At 47.9% G+C, this 13,988-nt stretch overlaps 1 protein-coding gene across 1 annotated transcript; it reads left to right on the top strand.

The window, feature by feature from the left end:
- The first annotated feature begins 8,570 nt into the window (after nt 1–8,570).
- On the top strand, nt 8,571–10,163 carry Kcna6 (potassium voltage-gated channel subfamily A member 6). Its single transcript, XM_035448950.1, has one exon. The coding sequence runs from the start codon at nt 8,571–8,573 to the stop codon at nt 10,161–10,163; it is 1,593 nt and encodes a 530-aa protein (XP_035304841.1).
- The last annotated feature ends 3,825 nt before the right edge of the window (nt 10,164–13,988 follow it).

Consider the following 13,988-nt stretch of genomic DNA (forward strand, 5'->3'; position numbering starts at 1 on the left):
CTGGGAACACAATGTGACCAGCACATCACTCTCCTGCCCCTGCTTCTCCTCACCATGACGGACTGCAACTTTAATTGTAAGCCAAAGCAAACCCTTCCTTTCCTAAGTTGCCTTTGCCAGATATTTTGTCACAACCTCAAAAAACAAAAAACAAAAAACAAAAAAAAAACATAAGTGAAAACGACGTTGGGCTCTTAGCTCTTCATCTCTTTCTTGCATTCTTGGTGTTTGGGGTGAAAGTTTCTACTACATGCTCCCATTATGATGTCTTATGCCATTCCAGGCCCCAAGAAATGAGACCATGTGACCATAGGCTAAACCCTCTGAAGATATAACTCTGAATAAACACTTCTTCCTTATATGTTGATTATTTCAGTTATTTTGTCAAAATGATGGAAAGCCAAGTACTACAGACTGTCTGGAAGCCACATTAAGCTTTTCATTCTGTTACAGATACCCCAGTGACAATAACTACATGTATGATACACACATGGATCTTCTCAATGCAAACAGAATATAATACGGTGCCATCAGTTTGCTGTAGGAGGTTCTCTCTCTCTTGTCTTTTTTTTTCTCATTTTCCTCCCTTCCTTTGATCTCTCCTCCCTATATCACTATATCCAATTCAAAGGACTCACTCATAAGCCTGACTCTATAGTTGTTTGTTCTAGCCTACCTTGTTTTATTCAGAGCTCTTATTCCAGGAAACAAGTCTGAGCCCTACCCAGCCTTTCTCATGCAAAGGCCCTTAAATATCTGCTCATTTAATTGGGAGTAGAGCAAGGGGTGGCCATCTTTGCCAGCCCTGACCTTCCCTTGCACATTTCTGGACTCTATCTTGTTCACCTCACCTCTCTCTCTCTCTCTTTGGGTTTTTGAGACAGGGTACCTCTGTGTAACAGCCCTGGCTGTTCTGGAACTCACTATGTAGACCAGACTGGCCTTCAAATCACAGAGATCCAACTGCCTCTGCCTCCCGAGTGCTGGGATTAAAGGTGTGCGCCGCCGCCACCACCACCGCCCCTACTTCATCTCTTCTTGCTAACTGGCCAGCTCATTGCTGAACTCATTAATTTGGACTATTGCATTCTCCCTTGGAGCCACAGTAGCCACCAAATGTTATTAACTGTTTTTTGAACCTCTTCCTAGATATGCACATTTATCTGCCTTCTAATTGCTATGGTTCTTTTCAAATATTTTGCCTCTTGTGACATGTTAATACAGCAACACCCTTTAATAATTTTTTCTTTCTTTTCACTGACCATCATTCTGTTGTTGAAACAGCATGGCTAATTGTTAATGTCTGGCTATAGCTGCTTTCCCCTCCCAGGCACTAACTTTTGAATTAACTTGGATAGACTCAATTATATAAAGATAGCAGAGCAACCCTGAACAAGGAAGACTTAGAATGATTAAGGTTCTCCTTCAGGCCACTGTTGCTTTGGCTGGGGGCATGAGGAGTGGTCCAGCTTCATATCCTCTCACTGTGGCATGCATCTGGCAGAGCAGTCACCCATTGGGCCTTGCAATGCTGGCCAACGTGGCTAGAGAAAGCTCTGGGGGGCCACTAATATTAATTTTTTTGGTTTATAAGTCACAACTACCCCTTCTGCTTATAACTCACCATCCAGACCCATTTGCCTGGTACTGCCCAGTCACAAGTACACAAGAGAGTACAAGATGCTACATTCCTAAACCTAGAGAGATTCGGAAAGCAGCATCCCAGCAAGAAAATGAGATGAAGAAGAAGAGGAGGAGGAGGAGAAGGAGGAGGAGGAGGAGGAGGAGGAGGAGGAGGAGGAGGAGGAGAAGAAGAAGAAGAAGAAGAAGAAGAAGAAGAAGAAGAAGAAGAAGAAGAAGAAGAAGAAGAAGAAGAAGGAGCTGTTTGCCAACTTATGATGCTAGCAAGCTCCTTTGGGATCTTCTCTGAAAGATAGGGGTTTCTTGTGGATGGGTTTCTTGGCACGGAGAGCCCTTTCCGAAGGCTGTTGATTTGCAGGGCGCAGATGTCTAATGCATTCCTTTCCCAATATATGTCTTCACTCTAGTGAGAACTGTTGAATTCTCGCTGGCAGATTCTCCAGCCTAAGATCCACATCACCATCTGGCTATCGACACCCTCCTCCTCCTCATTAAAAACCTCAACCGAACAGTTCATTAGAAATTGTACTCACCTGTGGGGTCAGTCTGTGCCCTTGTTTTTCCTTGGTGCACTTGCTCACAGGGAAATTTGAGGGGGAAGGAAATAGTCACATGGCTTCCAACCACTAACTGGATGGGGAGGGGAGATTGGGGCTAAGATTCACACCATCAAGTGATCTTCAGATAGCTTGTGGGGCCAGTGGGTGCAACTGGCAGGAAATCACCCTCAAATTTAGGATATCTTTAATGCTACTGTTAGAAGAGCAGTGTGTGTGTGTGTGTGTGTGTGTGTGTGTGTGTGTGTGTGTGTGTGTGTGTGTGTGCTGTGTGTTTATGAAGAGGGAAGGTAAAAAAAAAACAAAACAAGAAAAATTGTATAGAATCTTCCAATTGCCCATTCTCACCCCACCCCAGGCTTTCTAGGATCTGGAGCTTTCTCTGTCACCACTCCAGCAGAGAATGGATGGAAATGTTGGGAGGAAGTAGAAATGGCCCAAGACTTGGGCCAAGTTGTGAAAAAGGTAACAAGAAGAGGGAGACTGGGGCCTGTTGGCATGACTGTCTTCGGTCAGAACAACTTCCATACAGTCCCCGGTGCACACCTGAAATGCAAGCATGAATCTTGCCTAGAGATGAAACAGCAGAATGAGGGATACAGTGCCTGACTGACTCACTGCCTCTGCTTCCAGCCAGCTCTGACTGATCTGCACTCCACAGTGGGAAGCTCAGGCATAGAAGATACTTCTGAGGGAGGGCGGGGCTTCGTGGACACCTGAGGCTCAGCAAGAACTGCCCTGATCCCCAGAGATATCGCTCAGAACAGTCATCCTCTTCCTCCCCTATGGGGAACTGTAGCAATCCTATTGTTGGGATAAAGCCAAATACTCAAGCTTACCTGCCCACAGAGAAAGGTAAAAATGAAGTAAAAAATGGAACAGAACTGTCATTTGTATACTCAGATCAATACTGCTTATGATCTGTGTCCAAGCTAAGAAAATAAATAAATAAGGCACAGTTGTGATTCTAGTACAAGGTTGAGAGTTCAAGACCAATGTGGGCTACCTACATACTGAGTTCACAGCCAGCTTGAGATACATAGTGGGGTCCTATCTAACAATAACAAAAACAGAAGAGGGGTGGCTCCTCACACTCATAATCCTAGTTTTTGGGAAGTAAATGTATGGGGATCAGGAGTTCATTGTTATTCTTAGTTGCATAGTGAGTTTAGGCAAGCCTTCGTTACATCAAACACTCTTTCAATAAACAATAACAAAACTATAATAGAATGTAAATGATTATCAATTATGTGTCATGTTAGATGTGCCATCCTGTTTGGCACACACCTCCAGGTATCTATGTTCTGTTTTCTGAAAGACTTTAGTGCCATAGATTTAGATGTTTCTAAATTTAAAAGTTTGTAAATCATGTTTTTCATCTATGTTACAGACCCAAATCAGCCACCACCACCATGATGACTTCATTTGCTTGCCTACTTTGCCTCTCCAATTTAACATTTCTAAATACAAGATCTGGCTTTACTCACCTGGTTTAATCACCCATCTTCCCTGTGTTGCCTGGCCGCACTGATGACCTATCTTGTTACTTCAACTAAGCCCTGACATGTTCCTTGCTTATTTCTCATGGGTATCCAGTTCCCAATGCTTCATCTCCTAAAGACACCCTTTCCAGAATCTCTACCTACCCTATTTACACTGATTACTTACTCTAGTTCAATATTCCATCGTCTTTTCTTCAGAAGGCCATTCATTTCCTGGTCTTTTCTTTTCTTCTTTTGTCCCTGTGGAGGAACTGTTTGGGAAGGATTAGGAGGTGTGACCTTTTTGGAAAAGGTATGTCACTGGGTTTGTGCTTTGAGACGTTAAAAGCCCATGTCATCCCCACTCCCTCTCTCTGCCTCCTTCCTGAGGGTCAGATGTAAGCTCTTAGCTACTGCTCCAGTGCCATGCCTGCTGCCTATTTCCACACTTCCCACTCTGATGACCATGGATGCATCCTTTGGAACTGTAAAGAAGCTCCTCATTAAGTACATTCTTTGAGAAGTTGCCTTGGCCATGTTGTTTCATCACTATATAATAAAACAGTAACTAAGACAGTGCCTTGAGTTCTTTCTCATCTCATCCTTTGTGTGAATCACGTCTCCTCCCCATGGGAACCGTCATTAGCTTCACAAAACCTAAGCACCTCACTTTACAAGATCTCACCCCTTGTTTCTTCTCCAGTCTCCTTTACTTTTCTCCCTGCATGGTCTATGTGAGTCTTCAATGCCTACAACCTGTCTGATCTTTTGCACTTGTCTGTCCAGAATATTCTTTCCCTGCTGATTAATTTGGTGGATCAATTCTCTACTTTGAATTCTTACTAGAAACATTCCTTCTGCCAGGTGAACTGTTACCTTTGCCATCACTGTGACAAAACACCTAACCAAAAAGCAACATAAGAAAAGAAGGGTGGCGGGATGGGGACGGTGCACACCTTTAATCTCAGCACTCAGGAGGCAGAAGCAGGCAGATCTCCATGAGTTCGAGGCCAATCTGGTCTACAGAGTGAGCTCCAGGACAGGCTCCATAGCCACAGAGAAACCCTGTCTCAAAAAACAAACAAAAAAACACACACCCCAACCAACCAACCAACCAACCAAACAACCAACCAACCAACCAACAAAAAAAAACCAAAAAAAAAGAAAAAAAAGAAAGGAAGAAGGAAAAAAGAAAGAAAGAAAGAAAGGAGAGGTAGAAAGAAAGAAAAAAGAAGAAAGAAAGAAAGAAAGAAAGAAAGAAAGAAAGAAAGAAAGGTAAATTTTGTCTCACAGGTTTGTCTCACATGGTAGCTGGGAAGGCAAGGGTGAGGCAGCAGGAATGGAGTCTAGTTACACTGTGTCTACAATCAGGAAACAGAAAGAGAGAGACGAACACTAGCAACCCAATCAATTGGATGTTGCTGTCCACGTTCCAAGGAGATCTTCTCTCCTCAGTTAAATTCTACAAATACCCCTCTCACAGACATGGCCAGAAGTCTGTCTCAGCAGTGACAGTTAAAATGACAATTAGTTAACCATTACAGAACCGCATACTTTGAAGTTCTGTCTTCTCCATTCATCCCTGACATAGCATCCCACTTATTCTCTTTATTGAATAGTGTGTAAATATCTTCTTCGTTGTGTGGTAAGAATTCCCGGCTAGAATGGAATGTACTCACTGTTAACTGTTTAGCACCTAACACTATGGTGGCCACCCAGTAGCTGCTCAATTAGTGACTGATTGCATAAATGCCTGACCTCTGTGGTCATTGCAGATGTCTGATTTTAAATACAATAAACAAATGGTCTGTGCTGAAATGAATCAGAGCCCAGTAAATGGCAGAGGAATGATCAGATCACAATTACCTGTCACTGGAAGCAGCCAGCATGTCTATAGAGGGAGGCGAGCCTCGTGTCTTCCCTCTTCAGGGAGCTGGCACTTCTGAAGGTGTGATTCTTTAAAATTCATCCTTAATATCTATTTAAGAGGAACTATCTAGGCACAGCGAATGAGTCTGTTTCACAAAAGAACTAAAAACAGAAGTCTGATTCATGAATTTGCTAATGGCTTCTGCCTCCCAAGGGAACCTCCCAGTGTACAATGAAGCCTTTCTAGGGGCTCAGCCTTACGTCTGATGTGAAGGTAACCACAAACCAGGGCTCTGCCTGGAGGATGGCAGACAGTGCCAGCCAGCTTAACAGGAGTATTCAGATGGGTGTCTGCCATCATGCTAGAACCTGATGCATCTTCTAGAAGAATACAGCTTCTTCTCATACCTCTATTTTGATGTTACCGATCTCAAGGACAATCACTTGGGGGAGAAAGTGGCCTTGAGGACAGCGGACATGAAAAGGAGTAATCCGTGATAAAATTATAAGACAAAACCCAAAGAATCACTGACAAGTGGCTTTACAACATGGGGAATATTTGCAGAGCCCGGGATGAGAGAATCTCCTACATTGTATTTGTTGTTGTTTTATTTTATTTTTTTCTTTGAATGCAGTGACTTTTGTGTGAAGTCTAAATTGCTTAATTACATAGCCTGCAAATGGGAAAACTATCGACTGGGTAAATGCAGTGTACTTGCTCTCTCACCCTTGACTGAACTGTGCAAGGAGAGGGGAAAGGAGTGGAGACCAAGTTGAGCATGAGGGAAGGAGAGGCTGCTGTCTGGTAGAGCTGAGGAGGGACACAGAGCGCAAGGTACAGAGGGTGTTGAAGCCAGCATCTCTCTTATCTTCTCTCCACTTGATTTCCTCCTTACAGGTCCAGGAGTTCTGGTTCCCTCCTCTGCCTCATCTCTCTGGGAGCACCTGCTGTGAGAACTGCTGTGGTTTGAAAACAGTCTGTGTATATCATATGGCTAAGAACCCACACATACATCCTGTGGCTTGACAGAGTCTCTGTGCCATTCCCATCCTTAGCCTGTTGAAGTTCTTCCTTATGAAGAAGCAGCTGCACAGAAAACACTGGCATTGACAGCCCATCCACTCTGGCCACAGGAAAGTCAGGGCCAAGCTATCTGGACGTGGCAGGGTCCGGCAGTGTCCAGCATCTTCATCCATGCAGTCTAGGGAGGAAACTGTCTAAAGCCTTTAGCAGAATGGATGGGAAATCTTTCTGGCATTCAAAGAGAGGCAGAGTAAGAAGCATCGGTTCCCTCACAACCCATTTTGCCCCATCCAAATCCTGCCGAATGAGTCTCCATTGTAACATGGCCTAGGGGTAGAGACCATCTTTCTGGCAAAGCACCTAAAATGAGCTTTGAACACAGCTGTAATTTTGTTATTGACATTTTGATACACCCCCTTCCATTACCCCCCCTTTCTTGACACAAATAAATGTAAATTACAGAATCTTTTTTTTTTCTTTTTTCCTCCCAGGGTGTCTTGGAACAAAGATTCTGGGCTGCAATTCCCTGTATATTGTGCATCTTTAATACTATGATCTGTTTTTTGTTTTTTTTTGTTTTTTGTTTTTTTTTTCATGGGCGCTAATGGCGGTTGTTCCCAGGACCCCGTGACAGCGTTTCCCACTCACTGGGCATGGATAGGCTTTCCCTCCCCCGTTACTATCACTGTGCTTGAAGGAAGCTGCAGCCCCACCCTTCCAGGTTGCAAAAGTGAGAATCTATGGGGGAACTAACGTTGGGACACAGCCTAAACAGAAAGCTCTTAAGACATTTAAAAATACTTCATTTCCCCCACTCCCAGTAGAGGTTGAAATTGGCAAATATGTCTTCATGGATATAGAAAACGTGGATTTTTCTCCCCCATTAAATAGCTGTTAAAGGGAGTCAGATGCTGTGTATAGCTTATTGGGGAGGGGTGTGTTGGGCCAGGGTGTGATTTCTTTTTGATGAAATACACTGCGCAGGTCAGCCCGGTGAACAGAAATGAGAAGAGACGTGAAGGATGGAGGGGGTGTGTTATTAGGATACTGCGGCTTGGTTGGCGTGGGGGGTGGGGGCGTGCTTGTGAACGCGAGAAAGCAAGAGGCGTGCCAGGAGAGCGCGGGAAAGATTACCGGGGAGGCAAGTGTACACATCTTTCCCCAGCATCCAGGCTTGCTGCAGCCCCTGGCTGGGTAAGGGGTGTGATGTGAGAGTGGGGTGGGAGGGGGCAGCAGGCGGGGCCTGCCACGTCACTTGGAGAGTGTTGGGGAGGAAGGGCAGAGCCGAGAGCTGAGCCTGCTGTTGCTGCTGCTGCTGCTGCTGCTGTTGCTGCTGCTGCTGTTGCTGCTGTTGCTGCTGCGGGTGTAGCCAAAGCTTGAAGCAGTGAGGGGTGGGTCTCTGCGCTCCGGCGCCGGGGCAGCCCCAGGGCGGTCCCGAGGCCTGTGGAACAGCTCCTGGGAAGAAGGTGGCGTTTGGAACCGCGACCTTGGCCAGACCTAGTTCGGTGGTGGACGTAGGGCGGAGGCGGAGGCCGAGCCGGGGCAGGAGTCTTTGGCGAACCGGAGGGAGGCGCATCTGGCGCTTCGGTACCAGTGGCAAACCAGGGTCTTGTACGGCTGGAGAAGAAGAGCGGGACCCGGAGAAAGCCAGCAGGTCTGGAGGGCGGACCCGTGGGTCCCCGAGCCCAGTTTTAGTCACCACCGGGAGCTAAGCCACGCGTCTTTTCGGGCAGCCAGTTTCACGCGTGCGACAGTTTGCAGGTTCCAGGCATTCCAGTAATTTTGAGCACCGAGGCGCGGCTACCGGGAGCCAGAGCCAGATCCCAGACCTAGCCTGGCAGAGGGACCAGCTGCAGGTTTCACCGACCTAACCTCCAGGTCAGAGCGCGGGCCCCACCCTAAAGGAGGGCGCAGCCAGAGCTGGGAAGCCGGGGCCGCTCTCCGGAGCTGGTGTTGTGGGCGCCGTCCTAGTGGCGGGGAGCGCACAGCCAAGGGGACATGAGATCGGAGAAATCCCTGACGCTGGCGGCGCCGGGGGAGGTCCGTGGGCCGGAGGGGGAGCAACAGGATGCCGGAGAGTTCCCGGAGGCCGCGGGCGGCGGCGGCTGCTGTAGTAGCGAGAGGCTGGTGATCAACATCTCTGGGCTGCGCTTCGAGACGCAGCTGCGCACCCTGTCGCTGTTCCCTGACACGCTTCTGGGAGACCCTGGCCGCAGGGTCCGCTTCTTCGACCCCCTGAGGAACGAGTACTTCTTTGATCGCAACAGACCCAGCTTCGATGCCATTCTCTACTACTATCAGTCCGGGGGCCGCCTGCGCAGGCCGGTCAACGTGCCCCTGGACATCTTCATGGAAGAGATCCGCTTCTATCAGTTGGGGGAGGAAGCCCTGGCGGCCTTCCGGGAGGATGAGGGCTGCCTGCCCGAAGGTGGTGAGGACGAGAAACCACTCCCCTCCCAGCCCTTTCAGCGCCAGGTCTGGCTCCTCTTCGAGTACCCTGAGAGTTCTGGGCCTGCCCGAGGCATCGCCATCGTCTCAGTGTTGGTCATTCTCATCTCCATCGTCATCTTTTGCCTGGAGACCTTGCCCCAGTTCCGTGCAGATGGGCGTGGTGGAAGCAACGAAGGTAGTGGGACCCGCATGTCCCCAGCCTCCAGGGGGAGCCACGAGGAAGAAGAGGAAGATGAGGATTCCTATGCATTTCCTGGTGGCATTCCCCCAGGGGGTGTAGGGACTGGGGGAACGTCCTCATTCAGTACTCTCGGGGGTTCATTCTTCACGGACCCCTTCTTTTTGGTGGAAACTTTGTGTATAGTCTGGTTCACCTTTGAGCTCCTGGTGCGCTTCTCTGCCTGTCCCAGCAAGGCGGCCTTCTTTCGCAATATCATGAACATCATTGACTTGGTGGCTATCTTCCCCTACTTTATCACCCTGGGCACTGAGCTAGTGCAACGCCACGAGCAGCAATCCGTGAGTGGTGGCAGTGGCCAAAATGGGCAGCAAGCCATGTCCCTAGCCATCCTCAGGGTGATCCGCCTGGTCCGGGTGTTCCGCATCTTCAAGCTCTCCCGCCATTCCAAGGGGCTGCAGATCCTGGGTAAGACCTTGCAGGCGTCCATGCGGGAGCTCGGGCTGCTCATCTTTTTCCTCTTCATTGGAGTCATCCTCTTCTCCAGCGCTGTCTACTTCGCAGAGGCGGACGACGACGACTCGCTCTTCCCTAGCATCCCAGATGCCTTCTGGTGGGCTGTGGTTACAATGACCACGGTAGGTTATGGGGACATGTACCCCATGACGGTAGGAGGCAAGATAGTGGGTTCTCTTTGTGCCATTGCTGGGGTTCTCACCATTGCACTACCGGTACCGGTCATTGTCTCTAATTTCAACTACTTCTACCACCGAGAGACGGAACAGGAAGAGCAAGGCCAGTATACCCACGTCACTTGTGGGCAGCCTACGCCGGACCTGAAGGCAACGGACAATGGGCTTGGCAAACCTGACTTTTCCGAGGCTTCACGAGAACGGCGGCCTAGCTACCTTCCAACTCCACATCGAGCTTATGCAGAGAAAAGGATGCTCACCGAGGTTTGATGGATGCAGGCAGGGCCTGCAGGAAAACGGGAGCTCTGAGCAAGCCATCTCTCAGGCTTCCTTCTCATGCTCACTACTCCTGTCATAACTCCAGAGGACCTCGACCCCCCCTTCCCCGTACCCAGTACATGGCATCTTGGACCAAATACCTGGACTGTAGACTGTTGCTCAATCCTCACAGCATTGGAGGTTTCTCCATCTTAGTGACATTTTGGAAATTTCAACGGTGCGGCCCAATCATACCCATTTGTCAAGTGGATGAGATACACATTTCTGCCTGACCTTCCCTCAAGACTGAATTTTCATGCCTGGATCTTGTAATATCACTAGGAATGATGACATCAATAGAATAGAAAGCTGCTACACTCAGGTCCCTTCTTTAGCATCCTTTGCTTTGGGTCATGCACCTTTCTTAGCATCTGGTCACTTGGTCACTGATAAAATCTTGAGAATGGAAAAGACTTCAACTTGCTGTTTTAGCTCAGCACCTGTCCAACTCCTGGCTGGTAGAGCTGTTAGCAGCCTTGAAAGTTATTCCTGCCTAAATTTGGATGGAATTAGAGAAAATACTACCCAACTGGAGTTTTGAAGGACATGAGGGTCGGTTCTAGACCAAAGGGGCTGGTGGACTCCTCTAGGTGTGATCTGGCACAGGAGACACTGACTGTGGCCCATATACCCTCCCCACTCTGATTCTCTGACTCCCTTGAGCTTCCAGGAAAGCTCCTTCTCAGAGCCAAATGTTCTTTGTGCAAGCATCTTCGTATGCAGAGGAACTGGAAAATGGAACTACAGAGCCAGGAGAGAAGGCTGCCCAGAGCCAAGTGACTGGCTGGACCACATATCAGAAGCTAGGTGCCACTTAGCAGAGACTGTCACCTTGGACAGACAGAGGGACTCTGCTGTAGGCAGCAGCCAATTCTCCCTCCTTAGCCCAGACCTCTCTAAGGTACCCTCCACCCTTCTTCCTGGGGATCTGACCTAGGATTGCAGATGTTTTTTTATTTTGTTTTGTTTTGTTTTTTTAAAATAAAGCTACGTCAGCTATAACCTGCAGACAGGTGAGTTCACACATTGAATGCCAGCCTAGCTTTCCTCCCCTGCCATGGGCAGCAAAGCAACATTTGGGTTGGAGCCAGGAACAGGCACACAGTCATTTTGTCGACAGCCTCACTCTTAGAGGATTTTGCTGAGTCAAGCAAACGTTTGTCTGCTCTGTTCTTCCTTTGGGGCTGCATTGGGCCTGCTCTAACTGCTAAGGTAACTTGGTGGTTCCCACATGGACCAAGCCATCTTCTCCCATTGTGAAACCACCCCTTCCAGCTGCCCGATATGCCCCTCCCCCAGTCACATTGCCATTCAGTTTTGCCTTTGATAAACTGTGATGCACTGTTCTCAGTTCTCATGGGTGCAGTTCTGAATCTCATAGGATTATAACCGTGTTTTTAATTTTATATTGATGCTTTAAGACTCTTTGAAGGGAATACTTTCTTGAAAAAGATTTTCTCGAAGAGCAACATAGGAGGGACTGACCTTGGGGGTTGGCTGGAGAGACACTGTGGCTCCATTGAGTGGCAGATCACAATCTAGGTTTTGGCATAGTTTTACAGGGTAACTTTGGTGTCACACTCCCTCTTTGTGCCTCAGTTTCCCCATCCATTAAATGAGAGCATTAAAGTCTTCCCCTGCCTACCTCATGGGGACTATCAATAAGCTCACCCAGGAAGGTGGGGAAGATACTATGCAAATGTGTGAATTATAGTAATGATTTGAGTTTCAGTTCATTACCCTGCCTTCCTGTCTCCAAAGGCAAGGCTTTCCCCACAACTTTCCATCTTGGGCATTGTAGACTATTATATTAGTTCTCTAAGTCTCACCTTGGTCTTTTTTGGGCTGGGCCTCCATCCTTTCCCTTACCCTTCAGAATGGAGTGTATTCTTGAGGTTGACTTGGTGGCCAGAGGCCACTTTACCTGGGAGATTGACTTCTCCAAACCTGGAACTTAGTAAAAGACAGAGCTATTTAAGACTTAGCAGACCTATTCCAAGGCCAGTAAGAAAGTGAGTTTTGTGTCCAACCTCTTTAATGACTCCTGAGCCCATCCCAGTGGCCAAAGGGATGCCCCCAGCTGAGGGTGAATGTGGGGACATGTGTGCATGGACCTCTGTGTGTGTATATATTGTTACCCTCATCACTGTCCTTGTCCTTATGCAAACATTGCCTTTTCAAGTCAGAGCATGCCTGAAAGTAAAAGGTTTGTGGAGAGCTAGGCTCTCCAGGGACTTTGGTTGCCGTAGCAACCTTCCAGACTGTTCTCTCTACTGATTTGGGCATCAAGGGAGAATAGACTACACATCCCAGCTTCTCAAATGGGAGCAGCTCCCTTCTATTGGTTTAGGCATTAGTAGAATTAAGACAAGGACTCAGGACCTTTGAAAATGTGGAGGAAGTAGCCTCTCAACACTTCCTGCCGGGACCTTTTTTCCTGGTCCCATATCTGGTCCTGAAGCTGCCACATCCTACTTCCGAGTCTTCAGAAACTTGAATGCCTAAAAACTGCCTGATGAAGCCAACAGCAGCGTTAAGGTTTTCAAAAGGAAACCTCAGAGAGGGGTACCAAATGTCCCTTCCACAGCAGCCAGGATGGGCCCTGAGGACATGGATGACACCAGTCTGAGGTGACCTGGCAGTCTCGTCTTAGAAGCAGGGCAGGCTTTTTCCCAGTGTCAAGAGAGACCAAGAAGAGTGAAATCCCTTCCTTCCAGGGAGCAATGTTGCTCCTGGCAAGAAGCTCAGAGGTGGCTCTTAAGATACCATACAGAAACTGAAAGGCAGTGATCCAATCTAGTTTTTGTGGAGAATTTTGTTCAGGGACCCCTCCCTGCTTCTGAGTCTCCATGTGGACATTGTAACCTCGGCATCAGGAGAATATTCACTGAGTGCTGCCTCAACGGCTGGAAAGGATCACAGCTGCCAAAGAAGGTGGGTCCAAGTCATCCTAACAACCGACTTAAGCCGGTGGGGGCTCCCAGATGACTTCTTGGGACTGGCAGTTTTCTGCTTGGGATAAGGACACTCCTCCTGCCTAGCATCCCAGAGGAGCAAGGGACAGCTGGTCTTCCTTGAACTTGAGGTAGGTTCCTCCAGTAGGGGTATTTCAGTCCTGACAGAGTGGTGGGGGAGGTGGGCTCAGCATCTGGTGAAGCAGGGTTTTACTGTCTTGCTGTGTGGTTCCTTTTGTCTTTATGTTTCTGTCCCATTCTTCCCCACCCCCCTGCTTTTCCCCATCTCTTCTCTGCAGTCTTCCTTTCTTTCCTACTATATACATGTATTTTTCCTCTTGCCCAATTCTCTTCTTTCTATCCCTAGCCCCATTTAAACGTGTCTTTTCATGTATATTTCTATCTCTCTTTCTCCCCCTCTCCACCCTTTTTGGCTTTTGGGAGCCCCTTTGGTATTACTGTGAGGGCCATACTTTGGACTACAGGACAGCTGTGACCCAGGATTTTGCTAAGAAGGTTCCCTGTTTCCCTGGCATCTCAGGGTACCGTATTCCCTTTCGTACTCTCTGTTCCTGGAGGAACTGACTTAATATAATAGTATGGGATTCTATGGGGTTAGTAAAATGTCTTCTAGAAATTTCTCGAGCATGAAAATGCTAGTTTAAAAGAGGAAGGTGGCAGGGAGGAGGGAATGTGAGGAGAGACAGATATAGAGATGATGATATCTAGATAACGGATTTGAGTCTCATGTACTCAGTCTTTTAGCCCTCCGGTATGCTCATCTCAGGGTCTTCCAACCTTAGGAGCTTTGCAGAGAGGTTGG

Source organism: Cricetulus griseus, chromosome 8 (genome assembly GCF_003668045.3).
Source record: "Cricetulus griseus strain 17A/GY chromosome 8, alternate assembly CriGri-PICRH-1.0, whole genome shotgun sequence".
NCBI classification, from domain to species: Eukaryota; Metazoa; Chordata; class Mammalia; order Rodentia; family Cricetidae; genus Cricetulus; species Cricetulus griseus.